The 10,000-nt window shown below is 36.1% G+C and overlaps 2 protein-coding genes across 5 annotated transcripts in view; one reads left to right on the forward strand and one right to left on the reverse strand.

Annotated features, from left to right (window-relative positions):
* zmp:0000001301 (tip elongation aberrant protein 1) overlaps positions 1-6,320 on the reverse strand; it is a 12,502-nt gene extending 6,182 nt beyond the window's left edge. Inside the window, exons 1-11 of one of the 3 annotated variants that reach the window (XM_043231672.1) lie at positions 6,187-6,320; positions 6,037-6,099; positions 3,843-4,004; positions 3,695-3,767; positions 3,541-3,583; positions 3,370-3,448; positions 1,817-1,905; positions 1,591-1,737; positions 432-483; positions 228-328; positions 77-162 (exon numbers count right to left, since the gene is read on the reverse strand). In XM_043231672.1, coding sequence (XP_043087607.1) covers positions 77-162; positions 228-328; positions 432-483; positions 1,591-1,737; positions 1,817-1,905; positions 3,370-3,448; positions 3,541-3,583; positions 3,695-3,767; positions 3,843-3,904 — 732 coding nt within the window. In that variant the 5' untranslated portion in view covers positions 3,905-4,004; positions 6,037-6,099; positions 6,187-6,320. Of the gene's footprint in view, positions 1-76; positions 163-227; positions 329-431; positions 484-1,590; positions 1,738-1,816; positions 1,906-3,369; positions 3,449-3,540; positions 3,584-3,694; positions 3,768-3,842; positions 4,005-6,036; positions 6,100-6,156 lie in introns of all 3 variants that reach the window. The other 2 variants (XM_043231670.1, XM_043231671.1) reach the window with 2 other exon arrangements.
* Positions 6,321-6,395: 75 nt separating this feature from the next.
* mfsd14ba (major facilitator superfamily domain containing 14Ba) overlaps positions 6,396-10,000 on the forward strand; it is a 13,267-nt gene continuing 9,662 nt past the window's right edge. Inside the window, exons 1-4 of one of the 2 annotated variants that reach the window (XM_043231674.1) lie at positions 6,396-6,628; positions 8,312-8,410; positions 9,565-9,627; positions 9,709-9,836. In XM_043231674.1, the coding sequence (XP_043087609.1) occupies positions 6,533-6,628; positions 8,312-8,410; positions 9,565-9,627; positions 9,709-9,836 (386 nt within the window). In that variant the 5' untranslated portion in view covers positions 6,396-6,532. The remainder of the gene's footprint in view (positions 6,629-8,311; positions 8,411-9,564; positions 9,628-9,708; positions 9,837-10,000) is intronic. The other variant, XM_043231673.1, reaches the window with a different exon arrangement.

Genomic DNA, 10,000 nt, shown 5'->3' on the forward strand with positions numbered 1-10,000 from the left:
TTCGTGACATTATAAACGTCTTTGCTGTGACTTTTGGCCAATTCAGTGCATGCCTGCCCTTCAAGAAAAGCATTACCTTGTCATGATGTGGTGTGAAGGTTTGACCGGCGCGAACAACCGGACCCTCTCCTTTTACCTTACACTGTTCCCACACCAGAGTCTCTGTTAGGAGACACATTCATCAGTTCATCAATTCTCTCACCGCTTCCCAGAGTTCAGCGCTGTACCTGTGTTCAGTGCGTGCATGTCTCTGCTTTGAGAGCCGTCCTCTGAAGAGCCGCCGAACATGAAGATCTGCTCGCACACCACCGCTAGTGAGTGATCGTATCTACAGAAGAGAAGTCCGGCAATTACAGCTCCATTTACAGCAACCATGCCATTTTTCTGCACACAGTTTAACTTTTAATACGCAGTCGGATCAGTTTTGTTACCTTGCTGGAGGCAGAGCTCCTGTAGCTTTAATAGGCATCCAATTTAACGACACTGAAAGAAAAAAAGCAGTCAATTACTATCCACTCTTTGTGTCTATTACAAGCAAGACCTTGTGTTGTGTTGCCCTGTCTTGGAAAAAATGGCCGAAAAACTTAATATCATGTTTGGCTACTGAAAAACATACATATTTAATAAGAAAGGGTTTTGTTAAAAAAGAGATATTGAAGATGATATGTAAGAATTGTGTGCAATTGTGTTTTTATTATTATTATATTATTTTTAATAACCTCTCTGGGATGGGTTGCGAAGAAGTTTTTTTTTTACAACTTAACGCCGTAAAGCCATGATCACACAAAATGATTGTCAGAAAAAGTAGATTTTTTTCTGATATAGTGAGAATATGGAGTAAAAACAGCTCCGTTTTAGAGGCTCAAACTGATATTTATGTGGACAAAAACCTGATGAAATTCTGACGCTTGTAATGTAAATCAACGAGAGCTTGGCAGATTTACATTAAAACATATCAGCTGTCACTGTGTCTCAGTAAGATGAGATTGAAATGAAACGATCCGAACATGCAAACCAATGCTGATTGAGAGCTGAAGGCTGCTCAGAAGATGTGAGATGTTTCTGAGGTTTGTGAAGATCATGGCTCCGCTGAGGAACAGCGAAAGTAGAGCTCCTCAAAAGATCCTGGCGATCAGATTCTTCTAGAAAATGATTGATGGAGGATCAAGAGTTCATCTGGAGATATGACCTTTGCTTGATCAGAATCAGTCCGGATCTGACAGCAGAAAGACGCGTGAAGCTTGTGCTTTAAACAGCTCTACGTGAAACGAAAACATCCTGCAAAGTGCACTGTATATAAAGTCATTGTCTCTCAAAAGAAAGAGTCGTCTCTGAATCATCGAAACGAGTCTCGTGATATCACCCGTCCGCTGGCCTTTTCTCGTTGGTCTGAAGAAAATGCTAATTCATTCTTCACCACTAGATGGCGCTTTAAAAGCTCACCGAAGAGGTTTGGAAAAATAAACAAGTATGATAAATGTGTTTTTTGACCTTGCATGCGTCAACTCGCTACGCCAAAACAAACCTTTCATAAACCCTAACACTTTAAACACAAATCTAATAACGGCGTCCGGTCCTGAGCGCACTGACCGGTGTTGAACATCATGAGGTCATCCGTAGGGACGCCGTTCAGAAGGCCTCCGAACACGTAGATGTTGTCTCCCAGAGCCGCTGCGCTGTGTCTCAGAGAGCGCAGACACACTCCTCCGGTCTCCAGCTTCTCCCACGTCAACGTCACTGACAACACACATCAACACAAGCTGCTGGGTTTCATCTGAAGTGGCCCGCGTGAACAAGACACGGTCTGGAGTCTCACCGATGTCAAAGCAGTGCACGCCTGGGAGACACGCTTCAGCTTCAGGATGCGAAGAGCCTCCGAACAAGTACAGTTTCCCTTTAGCAACACTACGGGGGGGGGAAAAGGAGAAGCGTGTCTTCATGTCTTCAAAAATAAGTGTTTTTTTTATTGCGCATACACATTATTACTGTAAGGGTTTGGGGCCAGTAGGTTTTTCTGAAAGGAGAGGCATATTAAAGGATGCATTCAATTGATCAAAAGTCACAGTAAAGACGTTTGCGATGTTGCAAAAGATTCAGAAATGTTTTTATTATTAAATTATCATTTAAATTGATAAACAAACTTCAGCTAGTCCAAAAGTCCTTACTAGAACTAGGAAGTATGATCATATTAGCCCGGTTCTGTCATCACTGCACTGGCTCCCTATCAAACATCGGATAGATTTTAAAATCTTATTAATTACCTATAAAGCCCTGAATGGTTTATCTCCTCAATACTTGAGCGAGCTCTTATCACATTATAGTCCTGCACGTCCGCTGCTTTCTCAAAACTCTGGCCATTTGATAATACCTAGAATATCAAAATCGACTGCGGGCGCCAGATCCTTTTCCTATTTATCACCTAAACTCTGGAACAATCTCCCTAACTCTGTTCGGGAGGCAGACACACTTTGCCAGTTTAAATCTAGATTAAAGACACATCTGTTTAACCTAGCCCACACATAACACATGGACACACATTTTTAGGCTGCATTAATTAGATCCGCTGGAACCGGGAACACTTCTCCTAAAATACGATGTACTTGTGACATCATAAAAAGAATGGCATCTACGCTAATATTAGTCCTGTTTCTTTCTTAATCTGTTTCTCAGTAGTATCCAGACTAGAACAGAACACCTAGAGAAAACTGACTTACACCTAAATTGAACTGGAATAAATTGTTCACTCTCGTCATTATACATCTTTATACTTTATACTGTTCAGTGCTTTGATACAACCTGTGTTGTTAAAAGCGCTACATAAATAAAAATGATTCAAATTAGCATATTAGAAAAGAACAGTTATTTGAAACTGCAATAATATTTTACTAATGTACTGTATTATTGATTAAATATATTATAAAATGTAAAATTGCACATTTTTTATATTTCATAATAATTTATTTTATTTTTAAATTTAAAAATAATATAATTAAAAATATATATATATATATATATATATATATATATATATATATATTAGTGCAATCGATTAATCACAGTTAGTTATATATATGTTTACAGTGTATATTTATTATGTATATATAAATAAACACTTTTTTATTTTGACAATTATATATATATATATATATATATATATATATATATATATATATATATATATATATATATATATATATATTTTTATTATATAAACATAACATTTTTCTTTAGTATATATCTGCATGTGTTTTTACCTGCATTTTTACTGTATTTTTGATCAATTAAATGCGCCCCCGGTAAGCAGAAGAGACTTTTCTGACCTCAAATTTTGAACAGCGGAGGTTTTCGCTTTAAATACTCTCTCATTACCATAAAGTGTGTCCTTCTCTTCCTGTGGGAACGTCACCTTTCTGAGGCATCAGCTCCCACGTAACTCGATCAGGTGAAACTAAAACAGAAGAAAAACACACTGGAAAAGATGCGAGCTACCACCAAATCAATAATGCAAACATTCACAGCCAAATAGTTGACCAAAGGTACCTGTAATCATGTAAAAGTCATTCAGATACACTGGAGGTTCTTCCTAAGGATAAAAAACTATGTTTGAGTCAATAATTTTTAAGAAGAGTTATAATAGGTTTCTTGAACACACACACACACACACACACACACACACACACACACACACACACACCTCTGTGATGGCGCCGGACGCTCCTCCAAACAAGAACGCGATATTTCCTGCTACGGTCATCGCGTGCCCATATCTGTGCGTGATCATTTTAAATCTTCTTATTATTATTTTTCCTCCTCCTAAACATTGTCAAGCAGAAGGAACTCACCTGGGGCTCGGTGGGACTCCTGCCATCTCCTTGTCAACCCAGTGTCCACTCGCCAAAGCCATCTTACTGTCTTACAGTTAATTCCTTTAATCCTAAACGTTTTCCTGCCCGTCGGGATTCATTCACACACAGGTTCGGTGGTAAGATGAGAAAAGCGGTTGCCTAGAGATACAGATAAACAAACTTCAGCAGCTCATCATGCTGACAGATCTGCCGCCTCAGAGAGACATTTAATTCATTGATGCACACCATAAAAAGCTGAATTGTTTAATACTGAACTGACTGACTGATTGTTTTTTGACTCGATTACTTTAAACGATACATTTTTTAAAAATAAAACAACGCTATAAAACTAAATAATCTGACATTTTATTATTATTTTTTTAAAGGTCCTTATCACAATATAAATAAACATTATATATATATATATATATATATATATATATATATATATATATATATATATATATATATTTTTTTTTTTTTTTTTTTCTTATATAATCATAACATATTTTTCTTTAATATATACCTTTATTATATATCCTAAACTATACATTTTACTATAAAATTACATAATCTGACATTTTATTTTATTTTAAAGGTCCTCATCACAATATAAAATAAACAATATTTTAATTTTTATATTATATATATATATATATATATATATATATATATATATATATATATATATATATATATATATATATATATAATTATATATAATTATATAAACATAAAATCTTTCTTTAATATATACCTTTAATATATAACCTAAACAATAAATTTCAAAAAAATAAAAAAACAACGCTATAAAACTGCATAATCTGACTTTTTTTTTAAAAGGTCCTCATCACAATATAAATAAATATCAATATTTTTATTATATATATATATATATATATATATATATATATATATATATATATATATATATATATATATATATATATATATATATAATTATATAAACATAACATAATTTTCTTTTAATATATACTCTAAACGATAAATAAAAAAAAAAATAAAAACAACGATATAAAACTACATAATCTGACATTTTATTATTATTTTTTAAAGGTCCTTATCACAATATAAATAAACAAAAAAATAAGTAAATTGTAACCGCTTTTACATTTAGAAAAAAATTGTAGTACCAAATAATCTGTTTTTATATTTTAGAAAAGGTCTTTATCACAGCATATGCAACACTTTTAAATTAAAAAAAAAAAATACAAATAGAAATAGACTTTAAACACTTTTAGAATAAAAATACCGCAACTAAACATTTTCTTTATATTTTATAATTAGCAATATATTATTTTAAAGTAATATGCAGCTTAGCTTGCTTTTTTGCTTCCATTTTTTCTTATTTAATTTATTTCTTACTGCAGATTATCTTTCAGGTTTCGGGGACGTTCGGAATCATTCGTTTTGTAACGAAACTTCAGAAGCAGGTGTGAATCATTTCTATTTGAAACCATTAAGGCACTGCAGCAATAAAGAGAAAGCTAAAAGAAAAAGAAAGTACACAGAGCACTAAAGTTAACTATTATTACGGGAAACATGCAGCTGCCAGAGTTTTATTACAAACACCACGGAGAACGGTTAGTGCAGCAAAACCATCTGGGTAAAAATCTAATAAAATGTACGCCTTAAGACGCATAGAGATGCTTTTCGTTGCTTATATCCTCTCAAACAGTCCAACAATTCAGGCTTAAAGCAACGGCCGCTGAAAATAAACGGCATTCATTTATCAGCTTTGCAGGAATAAATGACATTTTAAGACAAATTCAAATAGAAAACACACAATATTAGTGTTTTATGCTGCGTTTTTCTTTTCTTTTTTATTTATTACACAACTAACAAACACAAAAAGGCCTCCAACGCCAGCTTTGGTTTTCTTTTTATTTATTACAGAACAATACCTGGCAGCGTGTGCACCATCATTGCTCTTTGGCTGATTTTGACAAGCTTGCATCTTCCTAAAAGCGACTTACAAATCCATAAATGTGACAAAAAGCAAGTCATTTAAAACCTTTTCACCAGTGCTGCACCTGTATGAAGAGTTCGGATGCAAAAGCAATTAATTGGTTTTTTTTCCTGGGAAAAATGCTAATTTTAAAACACAATTTCACACTCGGGCGTGTGAAAAACAGCCTTTAGAGAAATTCATTAAGTTATTTATAGTAACCTGTAGAGATGCAGCGAAGCCTCATCATCCGCGATCTATTGGCCCGAGCCTTGGTAACATCCTCTGAAAAGAGAAAACATCATCTGATAAGGTGAAAAAAAAAAAAAAACCGTGACGCACCTCTGTCACTCGCCCAGTGAGAAACCGGACCGTCCTCCTGAGTCCAGATCAGCCGAGAGAAGCGTCCTCCGCCGCGGATGAATGCAGAGCGCCGCTCGGAGCTGCTTCAGGAACAGCCGCCGCTCGCTTCTCGGCGCGGCCGCCGGGGGGCGCTGTTCCGCGCGCCGAGGTCACGTAACGGCGCACGGCGGAGCGGCACCATTTCGTCGGTACTGGCTGCTCGTCGCTGGATGTAAATAACCGATCGGAACCGACTATTTTTTTTAGGCCGGTCGGACGGCTGCGCTCGGCGGCAAAGCTGGAAGGAGGCGGCGGAGAGCAGATATGCACGCAGCGGGACGGCTTTTACGTCACTCGCGTGAGATGCGATGAGGCGATGAAGAAGATGATGATGGCCCAGGGCGAGAAAGACCCGAAACACGCCAGCCGGGTCGTGCTGGTCAAGAGGATCATAATGAAGCACGACAGTCCGGTGAGAACCGCACACACGACGAAGGCGGCTCCAAGCCGTTCGTTCATTCATTCATTCATTCATCCGTCGGTGTTTTTCTGTTATTAAGTGTCTTCCGTGAAAACGTTTAAAATGTCACGGCAATGAAACGCGTGTGCGCGTGGCTCATCGCTTTATAACACTCGTGTTTAGGCAGTAATTCGTTGCGAATCGTAAATACGTCGGCTAGCTGACGGGGCGCAGCGTTCGGACATTTTTTTTAACCGCGACTGAATTGTCGTTTTGTCGCGTTTCGTGTCGCGCGACGCTGTTTAGAGCCTCCGTAACGTTTATCGCAGTGCACCGACGGGTGTCACGTGCGACATCGATGGTTTTTTTTTTTTTTTTAGGTGATGCTAATGCTAGCGCGGCCGATTGAAGCGCCGCTGTCCGTTATTACGTAACTGACGCGAGCGAGCGCGCGCACAACACCTATCTGACGCACGAGCGCCTCTCGCGAGCTCGGCCTGTTGTCATGGGGACGCCGGGATCTTCATTCATTCATTCATTACTTACTGTCTGTGATGTCATCTGCGCATCCAGTTAAACAAAACACAGCTTTCCAATGAGACATTTATTTGTATTAATTAATAAGACAAATACTTATTAATCTGATATATAATATACATGTGTGTGTGTGTATATATATATATATATATATATATATATATATATATATATATATATATGTGTATGTGTGTATGTAGTGTGTGTGTGTGTGTGTGTGTGTGTGTGTGTGTATAGTGTGTGTGTGTGTGTATATAGTGTGTGTGTGTATATAGTGTGTGTGTATATAGTGTGTGTAGTGTGTGTGTGTGTATATAGTGTGTGTGTGTATATAGTGTGTGTGTGTGTATATAGTGTGTGTGTGTGTGTGTATGTGTGTGTATATGTGTGTGTGTGTATATGTGTGTGTGTATATTGTGTGTGTGTGTGTATATAGTGTGTGTGTGCGTGTGTGTATATAGTGTGCGTGTGTGTATATATGTATGTGTATGTGCGTGTGTGTATATATGTATGTGTATGTGTGTGTGTATATAATGTGTGTATGTGTGTGTGTATATATGTATGTGTGTGTGTGTGTGTGTGTGTATATATGTATGTGTGTGTGTGTGTGTGTGTGTGTATATATGTATGTGTGTGTGTGTGTGTGTGTGTGTGTGTATATATGTGTGTGTGTGTGTGTGTGTGTGTGTGTGTGTATATGTGTATGTGTGTGTGTATATATGTATGTGTATGTGTGTGTGTGTGTGTGTGTGTGTATATGTATGTGTATGTGTGTATTTATGTATATGTGTGTGTGACAAGAAGAGCTCATAAAGCCTTGAAAAGCTTCACAGATCCATGAAAGATTCAGGGAACGTTAAACGTCGTCCGTTACATAACTTCTGTCCCAAACTCTCTGCTGCTGTTTTCATCCGTCCCCGCTTCATGAATAAATGAGACTAAATGAGGTTATTGACTCACGGCGCATGTCAAGCGTCAGTGAGTTCCTCGAGACTTTACACTGAACTCGGCTGAGAGTTCGGCTCGGCTGGATCTCGTCGGTCCTTTGTGTCCAAACGAGCCGGAGGAATAGCAATGAGACGAATCCCACCGAAAGCCTGGCGGTCTTCTCCATCATTAGCATGATTAATAAAGAGCTGTTTGTGCGTGACGCCGCAGGTCCAGCAGGGCATCGGGAAGCCGAGCGTCTATCACGCCGTGGTGGTCATCTTCCTGGAGTTTTTCGCCTGGGGTCTCCTGACCACGCCGATGCTCACCGTGAGTCCTTTTAACTCTCCGTCAGGTCTAACGTTCACCTTTAAAAGGAGAAAAGCTTCTGTTGTAGGCACACTATTTTTTATTTTTTGTCAAAATTCACACCAGAAGGTGAAAGAGCACGTAGAGTTGGCTAAGATTTCTATATATTAAATATGTTGTGTTTAATAAGCATGGGACTTTTATTTACAAAAAAGGAGAATAATTCTGTTAACTAAAATTGTTAAAAACCTGTTTGGTATTTTTAAATAAAGCTGAAATAAATAAAAGATGAGAAATACTAAATAAATAAAAAAAAAAAAAATATATATATATATATATATATATATATATATATATATATATATATATATATATATATATATATATATATATATATAAATAAAATAAATAAAAAAATTAGCCTTGAGGGTGAAGTTAAAGGACTAAAATGACTAAAAACTGAAATAAAAAAAAAAAATCTATATAGAAATGTTTTAAAATGTATATACAACGACAAAAGATTAATTTTGGTTAATATAACCGATAGTGATAAAGTATTAAAAATTATTTTCATAATTGAAATTAAACTGAAGTTAAAAAAACATTTTGCAGCTAAATGAAGTGAAATGAGTTAAAGTACTAAAATTAAAGTGTAATAAAAAGTAAATGAAAGTTTTTGTTGATGGAAATGACGAGAACGTAAGTGTCATAACTAAACAATTAAAACATTTTGATAAATGAAAAAGCTCAAGTAACTTAAATATTAGATGAAACCCTTGCTTTTAAGCTTGAAAAACCTAAGAAAAAAATAATAATAAATAAAAAAAGTGATGTGAAATGTTGCCTCGGCGGCTAACTGAAATAAATCATTTTAAATTGAATGACTAAAATAAAAAAATTGAAAAGTAAAAGACATGAAATCAAAAAATAAATTCAGGTCATCAGAAATGCAAAAAAACTGCATAAAATTACTAAAACATGCAATTGAAATGAAAACTGAAAATATGGAAATGAAAGCTAAATATTAATAAATAAATAAAATACAACATCTAATGCTGCTTTGTTGCCATCTCTAGTTATTTGTGAATCAAACAAGAATTAGAGAAAAATACACGCAAGTATCTAAACTGTAATGTATCTGATCTGTCTACTGAAGTATGATTTTTCACTTGTAGGTTTTGCACGAAACGTTCCCCAAACACACGTTCCTGATAAACGGCCTGATTCAGGGAGTGAAGGTACGTGACGTCAGCGCTTCGGACCGGTGTACTTCATCTGAGCTGCCTGTATCTTCACGCTTCTCTGCTTTGGTTCTTCAGGGTCTGCTGTCGTTCATGAGCGCTCCGTTAATCGGCGCCCTGTCGGACGTCTGGGGCAGACGCTCGTTTCTGTTGGTGACCGTGTTCTTCACGTGCGCGCCCATCCCCCTCATGAGACTCAGTCCATGGTGAGAGAAATATTATATATGTGCCTATAGTGTTTTAATATAATGGAATTATCTACATTAAATAAACATAATAATTATTATAATCCCCCCCATGTAATTAAAAAAATTGTGATTGAATAATAATCAATATATTATTTTATTAATAATTTTTAAAAATAAAATAC

The sequence above is a fragment of the Puntigrus tetrazona genome, unplaced genomic scaffold (genome assembly GCF_018831695.1).
Source record: "Puntigrus tetrazona isolate hp1 unplaced genomic scaffold, ASM1883169v1 S000000397, whole genome shotgun sequence".
NCBI lineage: Eukaryota > Metazoa > Chordata > Actinopteri > Cypriniformes > Cyprinidae > Puntigrus > Puntigrus tetrazona.